We start from the raw sequence: 27,026 nt of genomic DNA, 5'->3' as shown, positions 1-27,026 counted from the left end.
ACCAAGGCTGATGCTTAAAGAAACGACCTGGCGCTCAAGTTTTGAGGACTTTAAATCTTGTTTTAACCCATTTTTCAGCTGGGCTGAGTTATTGAATTTGTTAAAGATACTGTGAGGAGGATCTGTTTCGATTGGACTGTATCGCCACCTTCTGGCCCAGAAGGACTTTTAGCAAGGTGCTTGTTTGTTTTGAAATTAAATTGAGATAGGATCAAAACAAATTTTCTTTGTTCAAGTCGACTTTTTACTGGATACAACGCAACAAGGTAAGGTATTTATCAGTACAGTTACGTAGAGCTGTTGTTTGAAACCTGACATCAAGCAAACATTGTTGCAGCCGGCTATATGTAGTGCTATCGTCATCCCAGTGCTCCAAGGCATCTGTGGGCTAACGTGACAACAAGTTAGCACTGTCAGTCTGTATGCAGTTTAGTAGCTTACTATATTTAGCAGCTGACAGCCCATGTCTTAGCCATTAGCTTGTGTTTTAGTCTTTAGCCTCCATTTTTTTGAACCTATCAACAGGACAGTGATTGAGTTGTCAATCTAATTCACTCCTGCTGGGTGTAGTCAGCCTGGACAATCTTCTTTCTTTTAAATCCAAAGTCTTTTTCTGAAGTGTCAGAGCATGGCGGTAGCTGGGAGTCAGTCTGTTGTTGATCACCAATCCCCCTGTTACACCTGTAAATCAGGTAGTATAAATAAAGAGGCGGAGCGTTGCTGTATTTCTCTTACCTAGCACTTCAGCGGTGGCCATGATCTCACAGGTGTACATCGCAGCCATGAGCCTCTGTGGCTGAGCCTGGAATGCCTGGCGACAAGCCTCCTTCATGGCGGCGATGAGCTGGCCGGACACAGGCCCGTAGCAGTCTGCAGAGGCAGCTTCAGGCCTGGACTTCATCTGGCTCAGCCCTCCTGATGGACCCTCAGACAAATTCTTGATACCCCCTTCTTCAGCTGTGCCGGCTTCAGACGCTTCCAGACACGCAGCGTTCTCCTCCTGTTGGTCCTGGTGTTGAGGGAGGGTTGATGACTGAACTTCCCACCTCTCCACAGAGAAGCAGACCCCCATCAGAGGCTCCTCACACATGGGCCCTGACAGAGTCGCCAGCTGGAAACCACTGATGATGCTGTTGTCATAGTCTCGTATGACGGCAGCCTGACTCCCAACATCAGTGGCTGCATTGCCCAGACACTGCCAAACGGAGAGCCGGTGGTAGTCCTCCACGCTGTTCAGCAGGATGTTTGGACCACACCTGAAAAACAACACAAACGAGACATTTGAGGCCACAGATTAGTCCAATTCCTTAGTGGTTCATCTAAACTCAGGGACTAAAAACCACAAAACTGGAAAAAGATCTTGAAGATAAACTTTGGCAGATGTTTTCTAATTTGTTGGATCTAAAAAACCTGAAAAACAAAAGCCGTCCTCCAAGACTAGTGAACGTGTGTCTCTGCGTCTTCTAAGACAGACTGCGTACAGTCTCTGTGATTTGGCCCATTGGTTTCTGAGGTTCTAAATGTACACAGCTTACAGTTGACCTGGTGCAATACAAAGAGGTTACAAGAGGATTTAAGGCTGTCCTTTGGTCTGCTCACTAACAGCTACAGTGTCTGTCAGTGTAGAAACTCCCCAAAGTCCTTTTAAATACTTCAGTTAAGACTAGGGCCTGTATGCACGTTCAGCCATTAAACAAACGGACCATTAGTTCTGATGTTCTGTTATGGAACGGCTCGTTTGGCTGCAGCGTTAGCCACATGCATGGAGAAATAGAGATTATATTTCAAGAATACACATGGAGTAAATGTGTGAGGAGTTTCCACAGCACACAGTAGAAAGCCTCAGAAATAATATCAGTAATATAAAACCTGCTTTGTGAAACAAGCGCTGCAGCAGTGCCCCAGTACCTCCATGAATAACTCTTAAAGCAGTTGATGAACTCCGACATTTCACCACACTCATCTTGAAGGACCCAGACCAAGAAAAGTAAAGAGCCGATTAAACTTGTTAATTGACTCCTAAATCTAAATTAGCTGTTTGGCTACACGTGACCACCCTTCCAAAGGATTGTCCGCTGTCTGTGTGTATTTCATCTTAAACAATAACACAAAGCGTGATGTCAGTCTTTATACAGCTGAACAGGTGCTGTAATCCTGCTGTTAGCGCCTTTAACAGTGGGGTCTGCCCCCATTAAATTTAACACTCTTTGGGCCGTTAACCTGGCTCATGCATACCAATAATCTTTATTTTTTCCACAGTTAGTATAAACGGTCTGTCTTCCTCGCAACAGCCTGGTCATATATACGGGCCCTGATCATTATACTGGTGAACTCAGTAATCCTGATGATTTAGCCAAATGTTTGATTTACATGTTTTCACTTCAACAGGTAAATTGTCTCACATAAATTCTGTCCCCTCTGTGGGTCCTTTGACAGCTTTCATCACTTCATATGAACACAGAATACCTGCGAGGCCCAAAGGCCCAGATGCGCTCCACAGCATTCCTCCACTTCCTCCCCTTCAGCAGGCTCTCCAGCTGGGCCTTGAGTCCAGCGATGGCTTCGAGGGTTCTGAGGCTGACATCCAGACTCTTACTCTCCCTCAGCGTCATGTTGATGTGCTCCAGAGTCCGGATCAGCTCTGTGTTGCTCTCCAGGAGAGAAGTCACCTCTGTCGACAAAAGAAAGTTAATGTTGGATTGAGTTTCAATCATGTTATAACATTTTACACACTTTTTGACCTCAGACTGGTGATTTTCTCCCTCAGGTTTAGAATTTAAATCTTGGATTTGTTTTCTGAGTTACTATAAACTGAGGGGCATACCCTACAGAGATACCTGGCCTGGTGTTTGTTTTTTGTTTTTTTGCTGGGGGAGCAAAGAAATGAAGCTCACCAAGTGAGCTACTATAAAACAAGAAGTGTGCATCAACAGGTGGATTGGAAATATGAGGTTTGGGATGTGCACAGGGTGAAGGAGGTGTTGAGGACTCTTTTATAACAGGGACTGTTTCTGGAATCCTCTTCCCTCACTGGCTACGTTGTTGGGACCGAGGATTTCCCATGATTACTGAATCCACAATTTTCTACTTCAGTAATGAGCGTCTCTTCATCATAATGTCTTTATTGGCCCTTAACCTCAAACCTTGCTGGTCCTGCTCTGCTCATTATGTCAGTTTGTAGGGGTCAAGAAAACTACCATCAGGTGTCGACATGTTTTGTTTTATTTAGAAAGTGACTGAAGGCTTTAATGTGTGCATGAATTCCTGCTCCGCTCGATCTAATAGAAGTCTTCTGGTACGTCTGGGCTGTTACTGTTCTTGCTCATAATCTCAAGTCTTGCCACATTTCCCACAATCCCACAGCAGCCGAGCTCCGCTGGTGGATTGCATGATGGCCAAATGGACACATGCTTGACAGCAGCCACACTCTCTGCAGATGCTATTTCAACATACAAACTCCGAGCTTATTAAGAAAACCAGCATCCTATGAACCCAAAAACACCACACCACAGGAAATGAGATCTGATTTTCAAAATAAGGACCTACAAGTCATCACCAACTCAGAAATCACAGAAATTAGACCAAAATAATGACAAATATTACCATCACTGGAAGCTGGAAACGCAATCAATTAACTAATTGGAATGTTATAATTTATTACAGAGAGAATTTAAATCCATACATTATTGTACAGTAACCAAAGTAGGGATGGGTACCAAATTGGGTACTTTTATGGGTACTGTCCAAATTCTGTCTGTAGTAGAGAGTAACGATTCATGTAAAATCAAATGGTACCATGTTTCAGTACCTAAACGATCCTTGTGTCTGTGAGAGTGGAAGAGAAGGCGGTTTTCCATACTGGATATGAACACAGCATTACAGTGTTATTACATATTGAGAAATAAAAATGTCACACTGAAAAACTTTGAGCTTTTACTATAAACAAATTAATATTTCTTACCACATAAACACACAAAAGTACCAAAAATTGGTACCGTCGAGCACCCATACCGATTGCCAGGTACCAGGGATGGGTACTGCATAATTTCAAACGTGGAAGGTACCATCCCTAAATAAAAAAGCCCTTAAGAGACAGGCACACTCTAAATAGCCTCTGATCACAAACTGGCCGTTGAAACTGGTCAGTACAGAAACCAGTGGTTGGAGAGATCTCAGAGTCTGTAGGCTCAGTGACACAGGACAGGTAGAAACTGAGATCATTTCCTCATCACCTGTTCAAATTAGACAAATATTACAGACAGATTTTCTCCCAAATTTACAAATTTATACCCTGAGTTTCTTGAGCCCCCCCAAAGAGGATCAGATCCAGAAGATTCTGGGTGAAGAGAGCTTGACTGTTCAGCTGTCAGCCCAATATGTGACAGCTGGTCCCAGAGTTAGACAGGCTGCTGGGAAAGACAGACAGTAAGGTGTTACTAAGTAACAAAAATCATCTATATCCAAGTAAATCTGGATCATTTTTGGTTTATTTCTATTTTATTATCTGGTTTACTTTTGATTGATGTTATTACTTTTTTGTTCTCAATATGTTTTTGATTGTTGATGTGTTTAATCAAATCTTTTATTTGTACTCTCTGTTCAGATGAAGGGAGGCTTTTCACTAAGAAATATTAACAGGAGTTGTTATGGCTATCAAACTGATCATTCAGAGCTCATGTTCACCTGTTTGTGTTAAAAGATAAAAACCTGACAGCAGGAACAAAACCTGTTTCATGAACGACACGCGGTGGGTGTTGAGAAGTGAAAGGTGAGGTCAGAACAAGGTCTTGGTCTGTGTAGTCTAATCAGTCATCATTTACACCAGGGTTCTCCAACTCTTACCCTGGAGGGTCAAGAGGCTGCAGGTTTTCTTTCCAATCAAAAACTCCACCAGCTGAATTCACTGATTACCTCACCTTCAAGCAGAGAGCAGGGACTAATCAGTGAAATCAGCTGGTGGAGTTCTTGTTTGGAAAGAAAACCTGCAGCCTAATGGCCCTCCAGGGTAGGAGTTGTAGATCCCTGATTTACTCTTTTCTAAGGCGTGAGACCCCTGTACACACGCACACGCACACACTCACACTCGCGCACACTCGCGCGCACACGCGCACACGCGCACACACACACACACACACACACACACACACACACACACACACACACACACACACACACACACACACACACACACACACACACACACACACACTCACACACTCACACACACACACACACACACACACACACACACACACACACACACTCACTCACTCACTCACTCACTCACTCACTCACTCACTCACTCACTCACTCACTCACTCACTCACTCACTCACTCACTCACACTCACACTCACACTCACAATCTCTTACCCTGAGGGAGGGCGATCGCTCGGATGCACAGGGTGGCCATTTTATTTGGAGTTGTCAAGGTAACGAGGCCTGTAGTGTCCACGTGCAGAGTCGAAGATAAACGTCCCTGAGACGCCTCCTCCTTGACCTGGAAACAAATAGGTACACTGACAGATAAGTGGATGGAGTTTTGAGTTCCAACATGTTTCCACAAAGATGAGACAGAAAGAGAATGTGACGGTTTATAAAACCGCTCCATCTGAAAACTGCAGACCAGAGCTCTCCTCTAACTGCAGCTTGGTTTATACACCATTCATCACAGTGTTTGAACACACAGGATCCGTGCAGTGCTGTGTCAGAGCTTCAGATCCTGATTCTTGCTTTTCACTTAGAAAGATTACAATGACTGAGGGGACTCACCTGGTGGATTATCGCCACCTTCTGCTGCTTGCCCAGGTCTTCATTAACCATGTCCACTTTAGGGGGGCGGACCACGGTTTCTCTGAACGGGATGATGGGCTTGGATGAGCTGATCTCAATTTGAGCAAACCTGTAAAAAGGCGAGTGACACACCTGTAACTGACAAAGATCAAAGACAGAGTGGTATATCTATCCTTTATTTGTTTAAAGCTTTATTTATCTGCAATGATGAGGAACAATACACACCTTCAGAATATCCTAACCTCTCTCTAACTTCCCCAGGAATAAGAGAAAGCAAGACACAAGACATCAGTCCAGACTCACAGCTTGACTTTCTTTGACTTCATTTCTCTGGAGCAAAGACCTCTTTCTGTAAATTTTCTGATGCTCTGTGTGTCTTTCATCATGAATTTTCTTTTCCTGATCTAGTCCATGGGCTTGACCCCAGATTTTCACTTGTCGGTACTACTCAGGGTGACAAAGGTTACTTATATTTTTTTTAAAGATCTATGTCTGTAGATGATATTTTGGTATGATAGACCTTCCAGAGTGGTAGCTAAATCATTGTTATCAGCTCATGAAGTATACCCACCCCTTCAAGAAATTGCATTTCAGATAACGCTACATATCCTGCTTTAGACTTGTGTACAGGACATCTGTCAATGCTTCACAATATTGTCTCTGGTATCATTTTAAAGGGGGCGATGTAGTCTTTCATTCAAGATAAAATGTGAACCTTTCATGCCAATATAGAGGTTACTAGAACTCCTTGAACTGTCAAAACTTAGGCGAAAAATACATTTTTCGCCTAAATGATATACTATCTTTTAGCCCTGTGTCATCTAGGAGCAACAGGGACACACAATTCAAAGTCTACAACACTCCCAGGACCATAAGGATTCAGAAAATGTATAATATGCCTATACCATTTCTTGCCATGGGTGATTGTGAGCCTTAGATTAGAAGAGCAGTAAGTCTCCTATTAAGTAAACTATAGACCAGCCATATAGGACATATGGTAACATAAAGGACACCAAAATGGGATAAGGAACCACATTGTAATAGAACAACCTCCAAGGAAGATGCACAAAGCAAAATGTATCAGAAGTGTGTGGTACTGTGGAATTAGTGGAAACAGGGCTACCGTGTGAAGGCTCAGTACCGCTAGCCCCTTTTGTTTATTTTTTTAGGTTTTATATGTTTTTATACATTTTTTGTGTTTTTTTGTTTTTTTTTTCTTTCTTTCTTTTTTTAATGAACAACATATTGAAGTATTAAACAGAACAACATTATGATGAACGCCTTGCAATGTCACTCAAACACCTCATCTCTCTCATCTTCTGACTCCTCGAGTTCGAGCCCAGGCTCTGGATCATCCTGCAGTTTCTGGTTGCTGCATGTCTGCAGCTTGCACATATCTGTGCATGCCAGTCCATTTGATAAGCATGTGCAGCTTGGCATTTTGCATGAACGGACACAGTTGCATGTTAGCAATTCCAGGACTACATCTGGTGCAGATGGAGAGCGCATCCAGTAAATTGCCAGCTTGCCTTCATCTTCTTTCCATCCATGCTCTGTAGGACTTGGGACCACAGGATTAGGCTGCATACTGCTCTTCCAGATGGCTGCCTGATAGTTGGCTCGTTCAACATGCAGGAAGAGACAGTTTCTACATGGTGGCAGCTGGCTGGACTCGATCTCTCCCCTTTTGGTACAGAAGAGCTGGTAGCGCAGTTGGCTCACCTCTACCGTGCTGCTGTTTGCAGCGTACATGTGACATTTTAACTCCTCAATTCTCTGGAACAGCTCCTTACTGACATCCCATGACTGCCCTAGTTCACTGAAAGTTTCTTGGTAAGAAGTATCTTTCTTCATCATCTTCAAGGCTTTCAGCTTGCCCTGGCCAGCAAGGGCACTAACAGTGTCACAACCAGTGAAGGCATGTAAGCCAATTAGACTGCCACAGAGGCTGTCTCCAACTGAGCTTGCCAGTTTGCTGATGTTCACATATCGTGTGCGGTTCCATGACCCACACTTTATGTAGATGGGACAGATGATGTCCTTCTGGAATGCAAGACAAAGCACCATGACATCAGTGTCTTTGGCTGTGATGATGACCGCTTTTGAGCCCATGTTTGCACCATGTGAAGCATGCAGGAGCAGGCGAGTGTCAGCTTCTTCATGTGTGGATTTCAGTTCTGTTACTTCATCACACCCACCATGTGTCAACCTATAACAGGTTTCCTCACAGGTTGTGTAAAACACTTTGCCATGCAGCCTCTCTCTGTATTGTGGGAGGTTCCACTCTTCTACCAGAAACTTGATTAGACTGGACTTGTTGGAAGGACTGCACAAGAATGTTCTCCACTGCTGTACGTGGTGTCCTCCTGCCAAGTTCTTGTATTGGACAGTAGTGTCTGCACCCAGGTTTAGTCGTTCAGCATCTTTGATTGAAGTCTGGTGGTACACATCAAACACAACATCAATCCTCTGACTCTGTGCTCCCTCATGGAGGATTTGGGTGAAGAGTGACTCTGCCACCTGTCGAAAGGTTTTGTTGTTGCCATTCATTTTCTGGACCAGGCTCATCCTGTCAATGATAGCAGTAGATGGTGTTGGGATGTGTTCTGCAGGAGACACATTCTTTTCCAACTCCCTGGCAAGTGCAGCCTTGTTTGTTTTACGTAGAGATCCATCAGCATTTGCAAGTGCCCATGGCAGTGGGCCCAGTGGGTGGGCAAGGACATCTTCCATGTCTATCTTCCTGCTTTCAGCCAACAGGATCATGTGGCTGAACAGGTTTCTGTCTGCCCTCAGCACCACATCCTGCCCTTTCTTTCCTTTAGCCTTTTTTGTGCTGACACTGGAGAATGTCTTCAGGCTCTGCTTGGTCATCTTATCATGAAATTTTATTGATGGTGAGTCTGCTTCTAACTTCATTTGTTTGAATACTTGGTATGCCTCTTCTCCTATTTCATGAGCTCTCAGGAGATCTCTTGACACATCAGGTGGAGCCAAGTAGCCAGTGGACAGGCTAACCAGATCGTTCTCATCAGGAGACATAGGATTGAACCATGTGTTCTCCATAAGGTCAAGAAGAGACTGGACATCTGCTTCATCTCTCTTGATTCTTGGACCCTGTAGATCTGGATGGGACAGTTTGGACATGGATTAATCTGCCAGGTCCCTCAGCTGTCTGAGGTACATGCTTCTGTACTCAGCAGTTAGGTAATACTTGGTCACAGCTCCTGACTTCAAGCTGAATCCCTTTGTCCCTCCAGCTGTCTGGGTGTCTTTGTTAACCGTCTCTTCTATGGCTTGGTCAACTGGGATTCTACCAAAGGGATTAGTGGGGCCCAGTTGGACAGAGAAACCTCCTTTCATGAATTCTGTGTACACATCTAGGTGTGTGATGGACAGCTGAGACATCTGGGCATAATAGTAGGAGAGGTAGTGTGCATAATTAATCCTGTCATACGCAAAGCACCATGGGATCATTGCTCGAATGCTTGCCAAGTGTAGCATCCAGTCTCCCTCTCGGGATGCTCGGATGAGCCCCAGCAAGATTTCAACCATGTCCAAATAGGACACCCAGAAGCTGGAGAGGCTGCCATTTCCACCTCGGAGGAACTCGTGATACACTTCAAACAGTTTTATGATGTGTGTACAAGAGCTGTTCTCTAACACTTCCTTTAAAGCAGCCTGTGAGACCTTTTCCCCAAGTCTGTCAGCTACCTTCAGTGTTTCATCCAATTGAACCATGTCATTTGGGTGAGTTGTTTCCAACCAAGAGAGGAAACCCTTCCATGTCAGTCGCATGAGTGCCTCATACAAGAGCTTGTGAAGTCGCACTGCCCTGTTGTACTTGCGACCATCCATGACCCCAGCAATGGAGCCTTCTGCGGTCATGCCAGACTGAATGCACAGGTCTCTGAGTCCAGCATCTTGGAAACGCTTTCCTATGATTGCCAGCAGTGTGCAGCTGGTGTGAAATACCCCAAGTCTGATGATGACATTCTGGAACTTGGCAGCATCTTTCCATGTGATTTCAACGGCCTTTGCATACAGAGCTTGGTCAAAGACATAGACAATGTTTGTCAGGTCTAAGCACTGCATGATGCTTAGTGACCGGTTAAACACCTCATTGACAGTAGACATTTGTGTCGCTGGAGCATTGATGGTAGGCAGATAGCCTACGCTGTCAGGGATGACGGTCATATCACCACGAGCCAGGATATTGAAGCCGGTCCAGTTGCTGACTGACTGGTCATCTTGTTGTGACAATCTTGCTAGGATCCAAACAAGGTTCTTCTCTCTGGCAAGCTGAACATTAGCATTGGTATCAGCATCTGCATTTTTGCTCTGTGGAGGTCCTACCCGTTGTCCAGCATTGTAAGTTGGCAACATTGGCTGGGATGAGTCAATGCTTCTTTTCTTTGTTTTGGCAACAGTGGGCATGGGCTGGACAGCGACTGGGTTGACTGTTTTTGCTTGCACAGCAATCCCATTGACTCTGTGAGATGTTCCCTCTCCATTGATTGTTTCTTCCAGATGATCAATATTGTCCCAGGCTAAAGTGGTGAATACACCAGGATGGATGTTACTGGGTGGGGCCATGTCTTGTCCTGATGCAGTGAGTTTCTGCAGACACAAGACAGTGTCTATTTCCTCCATCTGCGAGTAGGACACGCTGTGACCAAGTCGGTTGAGGATATTTATCAGCTCTACATTCCCTGTCAGTGACTTGACACAGAATGGTAAAATGATGTGATTGGAGGGTTTGATCTTTCCTCTTGTCACTGCGTATACAATGTCATGCCCAAATGACTGTATGAGCCGCAAAACCCTCTGGAATGCATGATCAGGATCGTTAGTGCCAGAGAGTAAATAGCAGAGAAAGACTCTAAGTGATTCTGGAATGACAGCACATTCTGCTTCTGGTCTGACATCTGGTGGCCAGGGTTGAGGAACCTCCTGATCCTTAATGTACTCTCTCAGCTTGATGGCTGCGTTAGCTACAAGATCTTGGGCACGGGTTACTTTTCAATGTCTGCAGCTCCCTTTTAAGAGACTGGTTTTCTTTGACAAGTTCATTCATGGAAAGGTTGTCTGGAAAGAGGAAGAGTTTTCCCTTTGCATCGGAGATGATGTGTAAGGCTCCGGCAAATTCACTCTCCAGCTTTCGTCTTATGTATTTTATGGTCGATTCCTTGATTTTGTCTATTCCTTGGGAGTTCATTGAAGACACTAGTCTAGAAGTGAGACTAGGCATTGTTATCACACACGGATTGCCAAAGGCCTCTGTCCTGATGAAGAGGAACAGCTCATTGTATGACTGTTTCACAGCAGCTTCATACTGGGCATCAGCAGAATCACCATCATCTTCAGTATTAACAACCTCTTCTTTGGAGACCTCTTTGGTGTATATTTTATAGCATGACATGTGGTAATGCCCCTCAGCTGCAACAAGATCACTGCTCACTATGGCAAGGATTCTGCTGTCCATTTTCTCCTGGGCTGCACTCCTGGTTTTTGCATCAGCACGCAATTGGCTACATTGTATCAGTGCTTCTCGCCTCCTCTGTCCTTTTAGGTATTTGGAAGTCTTCTGGCAAAATATACACTCTGCAGGATACGTCCTGGAGGTACTTGTGGCACATCGAGCAGTTCTTTTTTTTTCCTCTTCAGCAGCACTAGAAATTGGCTTTTCTTTTTCAAGGATACGATCAAGATCTTTCTTCACGGTGAAGACACTATGACAGTTTCTGTGGTAGTAGACTGCAACTGGCATTTGTCCTTCAGGAATGTCCTTTGCCAGATCCAGAACTGGTGGATATTTTCTTATCTGAGCTGCCCTGAGCAGTGCTTTTCAAGAGTCAGCATTGTTTGGAGAAACCATTTTCCCTTGGTCATCAGAACAATGGATGATGCACTCCACCTTTGGTGGTGGGATACAACTTGTTTTTTCATTGGTGGCCATAGTCAGGCAGTTTCAACTGCAATATCCAAGATCATAGCCTTGTGAAATGTATGCACTTGTGAAATGTTGGACAAACAAGCTACAGATTTGTTGTTCAAAAGTAGGTGTGTGAAACATAAATTAAAAGTTCTCATACATTAACAGACAAGCTTACAGAAAAATCTGTTTCTTTAAAATAGCTAGGTCAACTCTTTAAACATAAAGAGTTTTAACTTACTCAGTTTTCTATTGCTACACAGAAATCCCAATTTAATTCAAACCCTGAAGTAATGAAATGAAGATGTAACTGGGAAAGACTAGTTTGTGACCTATATGAACCAGTTAATAATATCCATCTAATTTAAGGGTGACCTGTATCAATATAGTGTAAGTGTATTACGTTAATAAAGAAGAAAAAAAGAATGAAAAAAGTGAATTATATATTATTTGAATCTTTGTGGTGTATCCCAGTTTTTGAATTTAAACTGACTGACTGTCACTGCACACACTGCCTACATGCCCAGGCAGCCCCCTTAATTCACAGCATTAGCTGCACCTGTAAGAGAGTACACTGATTGCTCTCACTGCAAGTCCTGACTCAGTAGAGTAGGCAATAAAATACAATAAAGTAGGCCTAAGCCATGCACTTTGCAAAAAATAGTAGTATTTTAACATTTTTGTGTGTCTTTTAGAATTTTACATTACAATGAGAAATATAACAAAATATCAAAATGTTAATATAAGAAATGAAATGTAGCCTATATAAAAGGCATTTATTTGCAGTTTGACTTCCTAAGTGTCCCTGTCCTAGATGAGACAGTAATAAGAAATTCTATGTTGCTTAGGCGAAAATCATGTACTTGTACTGCTCTTCCAATTTAAGGCTCACAATCACCCATGGCAAGAAACGGTATAGGCATATTATACATTTTCTGAATCCTTATGGTCCTGGGAGTGTTGTAGACTTTGAATTTTGTGTCCCTGTTGCTCCTAAATGACACAGGGCTAAAAGATAGTATATCATTTAGGCGAAAAATGTATTTTTTGCCTAAGTTTTGACAGTTCAAGGAGTTCTAGTAACCTCTATATTGGCATGAAAGGTTCACATTTTATCTTGAATGAAAGATTACATCGCCCCCTTTAAAATGATACCAGAGACAATATTGTGAAGCATTGACAGATGTCCTGTACACAAGTCTAAAGCATGATATGTAGCGTTATCTGAAATGCAATTTCTTGAAGGGGTGGGTATACTTCATGAGCTGATAACTATGATTTAGCTACCACTCTGGAAGGTCTATCATACCAAAATATCATCTACAGACATAGATCTTTAAAAAAAATATAAGTAACCTCCGTCACCCTGAGAGGTACCGATATCTGGTCTGGCCCATGGACTAATCATTTTCAGAGTGTTACTCGACTTTCAGCAGAACAATACTGTTCAGTAACGCTCACCATGAGGCTCTGGTTCAGTTGAAAGGGATCAGAGAAACTTGGGACACCTGGAGGAACTGGTAGCACCAACTTTCAAGGCTTGACTCATCTTCAATGATGAGCAACTTTATGTTTCTAAAGGGCCATTCTGTAGAATTATGAAAATAAGTCTACATTCTAATGTTTTCATTTTTATTAACCTCCAGTAGCTCACCACTGACTTTTTGTGTCACTATAAATTTGGACTTAAACTGCTTGAATTTCAACAAAAAAATGTAAAATGTTTGTGTTCTATAACTTTTGACCATGAGTGTCAAGACTAAATTTGTGATCAGCAACAGATTATTACAAAGTTATGATAGAAACAACAAAACACACACACAAAAAACTCCTTAAGGAGTCCACAGTGCAAGCAGGAGTTCAACCTCGGGTCATTTATCCAATCTGTGAAGTGTCTCAATAATACCAGCAGTGAGCAGAGTCCTGCACTGGGTCGGGTACCCGCAAAAACAGCTGATTTGCGGGTGGTTTTTCAAAAACTTTTTTTTTCCCTGGTTCGGATCTGGGTGGAAAAAATAACATGCAGGTCGGGTTGCGGGTTTTAGTTTGACACATCAAAATTTTGGATATGAAATAATAATAAATACAATAAAATAAAAACGTAAGTTGTAAGCTGGTTGTAAGGCTGTGACCATTTAAACTGTAAAAAAAACATGGACCTCATCCATAAATCCGTAACATGGTGGAAGGCTGAGCCACGCTATCCAGTTCTTATAATACATCCATGGTTGTGACATGATCACGGCTCGTACCTGCTGAGCGTCGCTTAAGTCTGGACAGAAAGTAAGTCTACTACACATGCAAAGGTCCTTTAAGAGATTAAAAGTTTAAAAGCATTAAACGTAAAAAGCGAGTGATTTTACAGTTGTATGTGAGAAGATCACAGAGGGTTGATGATGGAGCTGAAGTCAGGCTTTAATTGGAGGAGTTGCTTCATTCAGGTGCGTTGTTTACTCACTGGCATCTGAACTATGGCGATATACCGCTCAATTTTCAGACAATATGACCCAAAATGATTACTTTATATAAGGTTAAAGGTCGCGCTGTGGGTCGTGTTTCAACGGGTCGGAATCGGATTGCATAACTAATTGGGCTGATGTGCGGGTTTGCGGTTCGGGTGCGGGTTTGTACGTCCCCGGGTCGGGGCGGGGCGGATCTTGAAAATTGGACTCGTGCAGGACTCTGGTGTAAGGCACAAACACACAGGCACACACTGACCGACTCTGGAGGTCATCGAGGCAGCGTTGGAGATGCACCTCGCCAGCAGTGATCAGGACGTGTTCTCCAGTTTCCTGGATCAGGACCTCAACACAGGGATCTGCCTGGTTCAACAAGCGCATACCCTGCACCAGTTTCGGCATCTCACCTTAAAGCACAAAAACAGAACAACACAACCACCACTTTAGCCCTGACGTCTGTGGTGAAAGAAAAAAAAACAGAGGAAAGGAAACGAGAGACAGAAAGAAACAGCAAGAATGCTGGATGAAAGAGACGCAGAAAGACACAAAAAAAGAGATGACGGTGTGAGCTGAGGCTGGAGGGGAGAAGGAACAGCAGAGGAGGTGACCTTATACAGGAGCTTTTTCTGCTTTTGTTCAGACAGGAACACAGAATAATGTTCAAACTTCACCTTGAAAGAAAAGATTTTAAATTATTTTTAACACGTTTATGAATATATTCTGTATGAAAAAGCATTCATTCAACACTCATTTATTTAAAAAAAACAGAATTGTTCATGGAGCTCAGGAAACCTACTGGGATGCTTTGGTTCTACAGCAACCCGTACGATGGGTGTAGCCTCAAAGTTAAGCGGCGTGAAGGGAGGACAGGCGGGTGACGATGACAGAGTGGCAGACTTTAGGATGAACTCCTCCAAACCTCCGATACCTGGAGGAAAAAGAAGAGGAACACTTTCCTTCACACATCATGAGCCAAGAAACTAACAGAATTTACTAATTAGCTCCCAAAACACTGACTGACTCATTAATCCAGATTTATTAACACTCCCTCAGCTGGGTCAGAAGTGATCAACTCAGTCTCAAAGTTCAGTTAAACAATCGACATCTGTTTGACCACTGGACTCATCACTAGAGGTCGACCGATATGGGTTTTTTGGGGGCCGATGCCGATGCTTTCCAAATTTGGGCAGCCGATGCCAATATGCATAGCCGATTTTTCCAATTTGATATTCAGGCCGATTGTTAAATAAATATATATTTATCACATTTTTGTGAAACCCAGCAATTTCTGAGCAACTAAAAGAAATCTATTACAAGTCGTGTCCAGTCCTCTGAACATTTATTCAGCTTTCAAAACAATTAAATATTTTGTCTGAGTAAACACACAATGTAACAAGCAGTAGTAAACATTCACACTCTTCTTAAAATGTCAAAAAAGAAATTTAAACTTATTAATATAATTTGAACAAAAGTATGCAATGTATCCAAGTGGTTCCACAAGTTTGAGGTGCTCATCTTTTTTGTGCCTGATCAAAAATTGCGTCATTTTATACAACGGATCAAAAATCGGCTTTTTAAAAGAAAATACGGCCGATGGCCGATAGAGACAAATGTCCAAATGTCGGCCCGATATATCGGCCGGCCGATATTTCGGTCTACATCTACTCATCACTTGGTGAAGAATCAAGGCTCTCACAGAAACAGATCAGAGATGGAGGAGAGGCTGTGAGGTGTTATCATCTGAGTCAAAATTCAGGCCACATTACAAAAAAGAGACAAACACGTTGGCTCGTTCTACTTCTATAAATCATGACATCCTCCTCTCTGCAGGAGTTTTCCACTTGTCGCTGCTGAAATTCATCAAAGCTAGAAACTAAATGATCTGACAGCTGCTCTGACAGGATGAAACTACAAACACTAATAAAATAAAAACTCAGTAAGCAGATGGACAGACTGACCCAGGACGTTTCCTGCAGGGACCTCCTTCAGCTCCTCCAGCTCTCTGCCCATCAGCAGGTACAGGCTGTCCACCGTGCAGCAGGACAGGTGAGGCACCTCCAGCTCACAGTCAGACGCAGTGCAGCTCTCTGGCAGCTGGCAGGTATGAGAGAGGGAAGGAGCAGGATGAGCCAGGAGGAGCACACATGATGCAACTTAGATACCCCGAGGTTTGAGGGATGAAAATGCAGAGAGCAGGTCTGCAGCACTAGAAATAAAGTCCTCCTCAGACCTTAAACTTGCGTACACAAACTCAAACCTGGGGTGATATTTGAGCCTACACCCACGCTCAGATTGATGAATGCTGAACTGTGTATGAATATGAGCGTACACGGTGGATACTTTGGTCGTGTGACGCTGGATAAACCTTGCTAGTGTGCACTAACCCCTCAGGGCTAATAATCAATTTATTTTTTCACTGTATGCACAGACTCCAATCTGCTGGGCTGCCCTTTTAAAGACTGACACCCCTTTTCTACCAGTGCTAGTGCTTAGTTGGTTTAAAGGACAGCATTTCTAAAAACCGGTTTGGTTTTCCATTAGCTAAAAGCCAAGTCGGGGTCACATCATTGGGTCACTGTAAAACATAGTGTAGTAGTGTAGTAGTTCAGTGTAGCGCACAGTAAAAACCTCTGAAAAAACAATCAGTAATATGAAAGCTGCTTGGTGGAACAAGCACTCCAACATTTCACCACACACATCTTGAAGGACCCAGACAGAAAAGCAAAGAGCAAATCAAACTTGTTAAACAGTGAGCCTTGCTGGTTTGAGCCTTCGATTGTCTCCATTATCTCATCTGTTGACTGAAAGAATGTGTCTCCAAAATCTAAGTTAGCTGTTTGGCTACACATCACCACCTTTCCAAAGGGTTGTCCACTGTTTTTGTGTATTCTGTTTCAAATGGTAACGCATGGATCAATGTCTGTCTTTGAACAGCTGAACAGGCGCTGTAAATCCTACCGTTAGCACCTGTAATGGTGGGGTCTACCTCCATTAAATCTAACCCTATTTAAGCCTGTTAACCTGGCTCATGCATGACACTCATCGATTTTTTTTTTGCTGTTCATACAAACGGTTCGTTTTCATCTCTAATGGCTGGACATGCTTACGGGCCCTGATTTATAAGAGACAACGTATTGCTGCTTCCCCTCCAGTTAAAGTTGTGATTAAGTAAACACCACCAAAACAGATAACTCCTTCAGCAGCTTTTCTTTTTTAAGAATGATAAATAACATAAGGCTGTTTAGTCTGTTGAATAAAATAATGAGGTATATGAAGGAGGGCTGAAAAGTTTGTAGCCTGACTGGGAAGGAGAACCTTGGCATGCATTAAACTCAACATTTTCTGGCACTTAGGGCATGGTTTATTTTCAGATTAACTGACACTGATGTTGTGTTTGAGGACTTTGAAAAGTAGAACCAGAGACATTTTGTGATTGTGAATCAAACTTGGAACCATGTTGTTATCAAATATCTGCAGGAAAAAGAAAAGGGATTAATCCCCAGGTACATTTGCGCCGACATGGTTGCTACATCAGGGGATGACACTCCAGCTTTATCAAGAGTGAAAAAGTGGGCAGCTGGATTTAAGAGGAGTAGGGAGAGACTTGAAGATGTTTGTTTTGAAGCAAATGAAGAGAAAGCAGATCTTCTTTGTAGGGATGGGTACCAAATTAGGTACTTTTATGGGTACCGACCGAATTCTGTCAAAAGTACCGGGCACAGATTCACATAGGATCAAAAGGTCCCATGTTTAGGTACCTAAATGCATCCTTGTGACTGTGAGGGAGTGGAAGAGTAGGAGATTTTCCATGCTGCACATGAACACAGCCTTGCAAGGTTATATTTTAAAGAATAATTATGTTAAATTGAAAAAATATGTATATCTTATTATTAAACAAATTGATATTTTTTTACCACATAAACACAAAAAGTACAGAAAATTGGTACCGTTGACTACCTATTCCATTTGCCAGGTACCGGGCATCGGTACCGTATTGTTTTAAATGTTAAAGGTACCCATCCCTACTTCTTTGTGGAGCACAAAGCTGTGTTAGAGATTCCTCTGTTGGAATATTTTTAAAAATTGTTTATGCCCAAAAACCTCAGCTCTGATTCACCGTCTCTCCTTGGCGCCTGATGTGGTCATTGATGTGTTGTACAGACTGTGACGTGTAAAACTCCAGAAACCAGAATGACCTTAACGCTTTCCTTGTAGTTTGAAGTGTCAGGGTGGACTGTGGACTCACCACGCTCAGGCCCTGGGCAGGATCATACTTTGGTCCAAGCACAAAGACCTTTTGTCCTTTCTTGACTGTTCCACTGTAGACTCGTGCAAAGGCTATGAAAGTCTCCTTCTGCTCCTCCTCCTTCTCTGACTTGGAGTCTGGGCTCACCAGGCTCTCGGTCTTCACTGACATAGAAAAAAGAACGGACACAGACGTCAGACTGGGGGTGTGTGTAGAGAAACCAAAGGTCAAAATAAGACATGAGCTTACCTGGATTGAGGCGTACAGGTTGGCTTTCCTGTGGAGCGGCTTCTGAGGGGCTGGGTGCTCTTTGGCTCTCCGTTAATCCCTGGTTACTCTCCATCCTGTCCGCTTGTCTCTGTCTGGCTAGTTCCCTACGACGGGCAATTTCCTCCTGAGTTAAAGGCCTACACACACACACACACACACACACACACACACACACACACACACACACACACACACACACACACACACACACACACACACACACACGAGTAACTTAATTCCAGTGAACCTGCTTTGGAGAGTGAATAGTTTAGAGAGCAGGGAGCTGAAAGCATTCAACCTTTGTGTTTGTTTTTGTTTTAAAGAAGGTGAAATCTATGCTTGTGATCATAAACTATACTTTGCCTAAGTAGTTGATTCTTGAGTCAAACACACACGCGCGCACACACACACACACACACACACACACACACACACACACACACACACACACACACACACACACACACACACACACACACACACACACACACACACACACACACACACACTAACCTCTGTTTGTTCTGGGGCAGTGCCTTGTTGTCTACAGCAAACATCTTGGACACAAAGACGATGACTGGAGCGTTTTCCTCACATGAGCACTGGAGAAATGCTGGGAGACGCAGTCACAGATATATATTCACAGGAAGTATAAGTGTCTTTGTCTGTTCAAAGATTTAAAACCAAACTATTAAATCTGAAAGTGAATCCTGAAATGTGCAGAGGAGGGAGGCCCACTCACCAAGACAGAAAGAGTCTGGATCAAAGCCTTTCATGATGCTGGATGGTTTGTACGTGTACGCACATACATGCTAGTGTGTGTGTGTGTGTGTGTGTGTGTGTGTGTGTGTGTGTGTGTGTGTGTGTGTGTGTGTGTGTGTGTTCTTACCTTTTTTAAGCTGTTGTGTCTGTTGCGGCATGGATTCAAACTGTCGTGCGCCAACACTCATCAGCTTCTCCACCCGCTCCACCTCCATGTCCAGAGGACTGGGAAGCTTCTCACACACCATTGCTGGGCTCAGTTAAAGACTCCAAACTCAGAGCTTCAAAAGAAGACCAGATCAAAGTCGACTTGGTTCGTTTCACACAGTCCCAGTTTGAAACTTAAAGGATACAGAGGACAGACTTGGACACCGGTAACCACTGGGAGCAGATGGCAGAGAGCAGCACTTTGGGGTCCGAGTGGCTCAAGTCTCTCGCCATCACCTTAATTCCAAGAGAAGTCACCACCTTCTCCACCCTCTGCTTATCTCTGGTGACAGAAATATAAAACACAGGTCTCACTGCTGGCTGTAAAGCAGAAGTCGTTGCTGTAATCTGGCCAGGTGTGCACACGTGTAGTCATCCACATTCTGCTAGCTGACCTGAACACCATCAAAGGCACAGGTTTGCTAAATGTCTTCAAACCTTGTCTTCATAACACTGCCTGAATTGCATTGTTAGATAACATCAAACTTCTGAGTTTATAACTGGAAACTCTCAAAACTCACCTTCTGATGACGACTGCATCATATAAACTCCAAATGTTGTCCAGCACAAGTTGCACAAAGAGTGGCTTCTTTCCTTTGGCCTGCAGTCAACAGAGGGGGGCAACAGACGCCTTTAATGGATTCACTTTAAACTTTACATGTAGTCATAACAGAATTTATCTAATTTAACCTTTATTTAACCAGGTAAAAAACCCATTGAGATCATGATCTCTTTCACAAGGGTGACCTGGCCAAGAGGTCAGCAACACACTTCACAGTAAAACATATTGTTAGAAACAGTATACAACATAATAATGATTAGAAATACATTTTTTGGTGAATTAGGGAAATGCAGTAAAGGGCAGAAGATTATTAAACATACATAGCTGTTCAGAAACACAGGCATTGCTTAATGGATTCACGCTGTTCATCCATCAACAAGGATCAAAAGGCTCCAAGTGAGATGAGCTCTGAGAGCTTCAGTTCAGCCTGTAGAGAGTTCCACGCTGTTGGAGCAGCAAAGCTGAATGCTTTCTTCCCTAGTTCTGTTCTTACACGATGTAAAACAGAAAGATGTAAAATATCACAGGACTGTAAGGCATAGTGGCTTGGAGTTCTCCGCAGGAGAGAGCATAAGTAAAATGGAACTAAGCCAAGAATTGCTTTATATATCAGTGTCAGCCAGTGTGTGTACCTTCGCACACTATAAGAGGGCAACCCAGAACAAATGTACAGGTCACAATGATGTGTGAGGTGACCATCACCCGTGACAAACCTCAGTGCACAATGATAAACAGTGTTTAAGGATTGGAGACATTTTAAAGGAGCGCTGAAATACAGCACATCTCAATAGTCAATCAGGGGAAGAAATGTTGCTGACACAAGCAGTTTTCAGGCTCTGAATGAAAAACAAGATCTGTTTCTGTAGAAGAAACCAAGCTTGATCCTGAGTTTGTTGACTAAGCCAGCAATGTGTGCTTGAAAGAAAGCTCACAATCCAAAAGAAAGCCCAGGTACTTATGATTGGAGACCAGCTCAATTGGGTTTCCTTGTTGAGTTACCACTGTTGGGACATTTGCTGGTAACTCACTTGAATTTGAAAAGACCATGAGCTTGGTCTTTTCAGGGGGGGGTGTGACAGAGAGAAAGGGATACACACACACATACATGCACACACAAGATATCCATTTCTGATCAGCAAAGGTGACGCTGGGTCAACTACCTTTAGGTGTGGTAACCCACTTAAATAGGTTACTATGAATAACTGACTTCCTTAAGAATTATATTTTAGAGATGTAAACATTCCTCTAAGCACATTACCTGAGCTCCTTTCATGATTTTCTTTGCTTTAGCGTTGAGGTAGAAATCTCCCCAGAGGGTTTTGAGCAGCACCTCAGCCCTAATGCCCATCCTCTGGCTGTAGATCTGAGCAAACTGCTGGATGCTACAAAACACAGAACAGGTCTCAGCAGGTTTGACGTGGTATCTCTGAGTGGTTTGCAAACAAGAGAGCCTATTTTTACAAGTACTTGTTAGATAAAAGAAGAAGTCGAGCCAACAAACAAATGATTCTTTGAGCTACCGGCAGTTTAAGTTCAGTGTTTCCCTCAAAGAGACAACACTCACACAGGCTGCCAGAGCGTCTTTGCCTCTCAGTGGAGCTGTTGATGTGATGAATGATTTGAGCTTTGATTCATGTTAGCCTTCAGTAAAAATCTGTGGGTTCTTTTTAATCCTCAAGAACTGAAATTTAAGCAAGTATTTCTTTCTTTTTTTTAAGAAAAATGTCTATTAGACTTAATACGAGCCATGTTCACCTGATGAGGTGACATCGAGACAAAAATAAGGCCAGGAAAACTGTTTTTTTTCAGTTTCTTGAATTATGACATTATTCTTCTTTCAAGAAACATGGTGAAAAGATTTGAGAGAGAAGATTTCCGTAAGCTTCCATTACAGTTTTTGCAGTGTAGGAAGAAAGACTACATTTCCCATGAGCACCATCGCCTGCTTTGTAAAGCTGTAGCTCACACAAACATTTCTTTATTTTACTAGCCTCACCTGAAGCCCCATCCATCTATGGCGCTGGCAAAGACCACGTTCCCCTGGTCGGGAGAGAAGTAGAGATGGGAGTCATCAGTCTCCTCCAGCCCAGCACTCCAGTCGTACAGCTGATCTCCACTGAACGCCTCGCTGTCTTTCTGCTCCTCCTCCTCCTTCTCTTTCTCTGCCCGCTCCTCCAGCACTCTGGACGTGAACAGTGTCCCTGTCACTGCATTCACCTGCAAGGACAAACACACACCTTAATACACATCTTAACAAAACAACAACTGGAGTTTTCTTTGTCTGACAGCTGAACCTCCCCTCACCTGTCCCAGGATCTTCTGCACGTGTCCATAGGCTTCCAGAGAGGTGAGCTTCAGTTCTGTGATGAGTCGGTCGATCTTATTGATGACCAGAACAGGCTTGATGTTCTCCAGCCACGCCTGACGGAGGACGACCTGGGTCTGCACGTGTGAGAAATATCACATCGTACTGTATGACAATTTGTTTTTAAGACTCTAGATACTGTGGTTCATTCAGGAAATCCCTCTCACTCAGGACATGCTTCTTAGCTACAACTCATGACACTGGCCTGTTGTGCTGTACACAGAGACCTAAAGAGCCAGCACTCTTCATCCCAAATCCACTGTCATAAAATTCAAAGCTTGTGTCAGACATGAAAGTGTTTGTACTGGCTCATAAGCTGAGAGAAAGATTCGTACCTGAGGACACACGCCTTCAACAGCATCAACCACCACAATAGCACCATCACACAGCCGGACAGCAGTGGAAACTTCTGAGGAGAAGTCAACGTGGCCCGGGGAGTCGATCAGATTTAGTAAGTAGTCCTGTTCCCCTGTGGAGTGATGACACAATGTTAGCAAACATCTATTCATGTAGAGCTTCAGTGGGCTCGTGCTTGACGACCAATTCAACCCAAAAAATCAAATTAATGCCAAACTTTTAACAGCTTTGTGGCTAAAACTCACAGTATGTTTGAGAAGTTTGTCTTTTACATTAGAGAAAAATGAGACAAAGCCACAGAGCAAAGGTTAAAACAAGAGTCAGTTTCTGAAACGTCACATTTACTATTGATATTTTGTAAACTGAATACACATGAAATTTAGAAATGAATACTACTTTATTCACAAAGAAATTAAATGAATAAATAAGAAACAGTGAAGCATGTCCCCCACAAAGAGAAACGAGTGTTACCCTGCGCTGACAGCCTCACCGTTTCTGAAATGAAGTGAGATGGCGCTGGACTTCATGGTGATTCCTCTGAGCTGTTCATCTTCCCTGCTGTCTAGATACCTCAGCTAAAAGAAAAAAATCAACACCAAAACTCACAAATAGTGACAAAACACTAAACATAGATCTTAATATGATTTCTGAGGGACCTCTTCAGGAAATACCATCACTTACTTTCCCCGCCAGTCGACTTGATATGATGCCATTGCTTGCCACTAAGCAGTCAGCCAGAGTAGTTTTACCTGTCAAGGTGAGGATGGTTCCTTATGAGTCCACATATTCAGCTTTGATCTCAACACTCTTACTCACAGGTTATCATGCTATGGCCAGTTTCGTGGCTGCATCAGAGCCTGAGCACCCACAGAGAGTACAGAGCAGCAATGTGTGCTGATCATGCCAGTGCAGCAGTCATTACTCTTCTAGTGTGTGTCACTGTAAACTTTGTCTTGTAATCCGTCTCCTTAAAGCTCTACGATGAGCAGTAAGAGCAGAACTGATTGATCATGTGAACTGTTGCAGGTGCTGATAAGTGGTAGATTGTTCAGCTGTCTAATCAGTGGAGAGTCAGATTTTAAATTTCTTAGAGCCTGGACTGTATTCTCTCTGTACACAAGAGCCTGCTGCATCAATTAAATAACATATGGAGACAAAAATGTGCATTTGTGTGTGTGTGCGCATCAATGCTGGTTGCTACTGTGTTGTCTGTGTGCTTGCGGTGCTTTTAAGTAACAAAATATGCTTAAACACCTATTTTAGCTGCTTTATTAAAGTGGCAGACAGTCACAAATAAATTTCAAGCAACCAAAAGCACAAACATATATTGGCGCCTATGGCTACGTCAATCAGTTTGGTTTGAATTAACACTTAACATCCCAGCTGCTTTGGTAACCAGAAGTTTTTATTTACTGTTTTATTTACTGTATTTACTTTAAATTAATTTCCCCCAAGTCAAATGTTTGCATACACTTCCTTGATATTTGGTAGCAATGCATTTAAACTGTTTGTCAAACTCTTCAAGTGTCTTTCCAGAAGCTTCTCACAACAGTTTGCTGTTATTTTGTCTCACTCCTCCTGACAGAGCTGGTAAAATTATGTCACGTTTGTAGGCCTCCTGGCTCCAACATGCCACGAGATCGAGGCTTTATGATGGTCACAAGGGCTGCTACTAACGATTATTTTTAAAGTCAACTAATCTATCGATTTTTTTTTCGATTAGTCGATTAATCCTGATTATTTTGTGTTTCAACCTAATTTGGCTTTTAAAATGTGCAGACCTTGATAACTCAACCTGTGAGTTGCATTTTCACTGCATTTATCCAGTTAGGTTCTCACCTCTGATTGGTCAGCCCTGTGTCATGTCTGTTTGTCTTTATTTCATTCATGATGACATAAAAAAAATATAAGTAGGTACTATACAAAAAAAATCTCTAATGAATGAAGCAGGTAACAGGGAAATGAAGTTGTGTGCAGTGTTGGACAGACCGCTTATTAGTGACTTTGGGCTTGTTTTCTAATGTTTATTTGCTTATTGGGGCTTGCTTTACTCTCTGTATGATCCCGTCTGACTCTCTTCCAGCTCTCCATGACAATGCGTTAAGTTTCGTTTCTCTACATGGGTTATTTCGCTCATGCGCTCTCCGCCCCTCCTCCTCCCCGCTGAGTGTTACCGCTGCAGCGTGAGCTTGAGAGTGAGAGCTCCTTCAGATAAATGTCCTCTCTTTTCAAAAGTTAGGGGAGTTTTACTAGTTTTCACAAGTTTGTGACTCAGATCCTGAAAAACTGTCTGTAACAGAGAGTGAAGGAGACTCTCTAAATCACGTTATCAGACGCTAAACTCGGGGAGCTGTCAGGCTGTCCAAGCCGGAGACGCAGAGCCTCCGTCAGCGCACAGCACTCTCTGGAAGTAGAGATTTTTCCTCATCAATATTCCTCACGTATGAACTTAGTGATCTTTTCCCATAAAAGTATCAAATAACACAGTACCTCATGCTGTGAACTGAAGTTACAAATGAGTATTACCCCTGGTACTTGATTTCACCATGTGACAATGACAATAAAAACAATAATATGACACGTCGACTATTAAAATTTGCGTCGATTAATTTTTATCGTCAAAGTAGTCGATTATGTCGACTAAACGTGGCAGCCCTAATGGTCACTTCAAAACACTGACTTTGCTGTCTGAAAAGAATTTGGCAGCATGCTTAGGATTTATCAAAAAAAAAAAAAAAAAGTGTAAAAAAATCTGCACCTCAAGACACCTGGAAATTAAACTTGATGAATCACAGCTGTCAAGGTCAATAATCCCTTCCTGACATCTTTTGATTTTCCCATGATGTGGCACAAGGTAGCAGTGTCTTTGAGTTGTGTCTTAAATATACCCACAAGTGTGCATCCATTTTACTTTAATGATGTTAATTAATCCATCAAAAGCTTCCCAAGACCTGGGATCATTATCTGGGCTGTTTAAAGGCAAAGTAATTTTAGAGTATGCAAACTTTTGACTTTGAAGAAAGTAATAAAACAATTTTCAGTTACGGTAGTTGCTCTCTGACATTGTTCTGTAATTCAGGACATAGGGGTAATTTTGGTAATCCTAACTGTTCTAAAACAAGTAAAGTGTAGTCTGATGTCATAACAGAAGGTGGAAAAAACTGTATTTCTATATAGTGGATGTTAAGCTCTGGTTTTGAATGCATGTAATTACCATACACAAAGTGGTTCTCTCACACACACTTCTGTCAAAGTCGAGCAACTTGGGAGTGCTAACTGCTTCAGTGTGTTAAAGCAGAGAGCATTACTGCCGACTGATGTCAGTGTGTTGACTCACCGTGATCAACATGAGCCAGAATGCAGAGATTTCTGGTGTTTACGGGGTTTCTCTGTAGCGCTACAATCTTGTCCAGGCTGATGTGTCCCATTGTTGACACCTGAAACGAACAAACGGAGGGATTAGGAACATGTACCGGACTTTAGCATCTGGCTAACACCTTAGCTCGCTACGGCAACACAGCAAAGACAGGTGACAGTATTTGGCTGTTGGCAGAGAGGGCTGTCAATCAATAGCTTGTCCACAACAATAAAAACAAATTCAAAGTGGTGATAAGGAGAGTGGACTGGGAATGACAAACTGACGTCAATATGCCGGCAAATCCAAACCAGAGCTGGATATGATAAAATGATGGTACAGTCCGGTACAAACGGTCTGATGATAAGATCGGACAATAACTTAACGGTACAGCGTCAGACATGGATCAAAATAAAGACATGTGCTTATATCAAACTCACGTTACTGTCCCGGAAGTCGAAGATGACTGTAGCCAGACCCACTTGCTTACGTTCTTCTTCTTCTTCGAAATCATTGAAGATTCGCAGCCAACATTACGGGTAAATACCGCCACCTACTGCACAGAGTGGATTACATCAGGATTTATTTAGGTTCTTTCTTCACATTTCTTTCTCTAAAATTATGTACAGCATTATGTTTCTAATGAGTTTCAATGCGCACGTTTTAAGTTCGGAGACAGTGTCTGCTCCCTGAAAATGAAAAAGTTTGCTGTACTAA

The 27,026-nt window shown here is 42.8% G+C and overlaps 1 protein-coding gene across 2 annotated transcripts in view; it reads right to left on the bottom strand.

Moving 5' to 3' along the window:
* Positions 1 to 26,803, bottom strand: part of efl1 (elongation factor like GTPase 1) — a 29,277-nt gene extending 2,474 nt beyond the window's left edge. The window contains exons 1-21 of one of the 2 annotated variants that reach the window (XM_074667057.1): positions 26,750 to 26,803; positions 26,292 to 26,391; positions 23,636 to 23,703; positions 23,445 to 23,529; positions 22,933 to 23,066; positions 22,537 to 22,674; positions 22,229 to 22,449; positions 21,491 to 21,614; positions 20,192 to 20,271; positions 19,817 to 19,953; positions 19,591 to 19,713; positions 19,215 to 19,314; positions 18,681 to 18,838; positions 18,432 to 18,595; positions 16,144 to 16,279; positions 14,982 to 15,113; positions 14,445 to 14,592; positions 5,771 to 5,900; positions 5,372 to 5,498; positions 2,467 to 2,671; positions 736 to 1,256 (exon numbers count right to left, since the gene is read on the bottom strand). In XM_074667057.1, coding sequence (XP_074523158.1) covers positions 736 to 1,256; positions 2,467 to 2,671; positions 5,372 to 5,498; positions 5,771 to 5,900; positions 14,445 to 14,592; positions 14,982 to 15,113; positions 16,144 to 16,279; positions 18,432 to 18,595; positions 18,681 to 18,838; positions 19,215 to 19,314; positions 19,591 to 19,713; positions 19,817 to 19,953; positions 20,192 to 20,271; positions 21,491 to 21,614; positions 22,229 to 22,449; positions 22,537 to 22,674; positions 22,933 to 23,066; positions 23,445 to 23,529; positions 23,636 to 23,703; positions 26,292 to 26,382 — 3,022 coding nt within the window. In that variant the 5' untranslated portion in view covers positions 26,383 to 26,391; positions 26,750 to 26,803. The other variant, XM_074667056.1, reaches the window with a different exon arrangement.
* Between the last annotated feature and the right edge of the window lie 223 nt (positions 26,804 to 27,026).

This window comes from Halichoeres trimaculatus, unplaced genomic scaffold (assembly GCF_033239565.1).
Source record: "Halichoeres trimaculatus isolate MK-OKI-2021-1 unplaced genomic scaffold, fHalTri1.1 fHalTri1_scaffold_3, whole genome shotgun sequence".
Lineage (NCBI taxonomy): Eukaryota > Metazoa > Chordata > Actinopteri > Labriformes > Labridae > Halichoeres > Halichoeres trimaculatus.
Note: the sequence above shows the minus strand (reverse complement) of the source record. Positions and strands in the feature narration are given on the sequence as shown.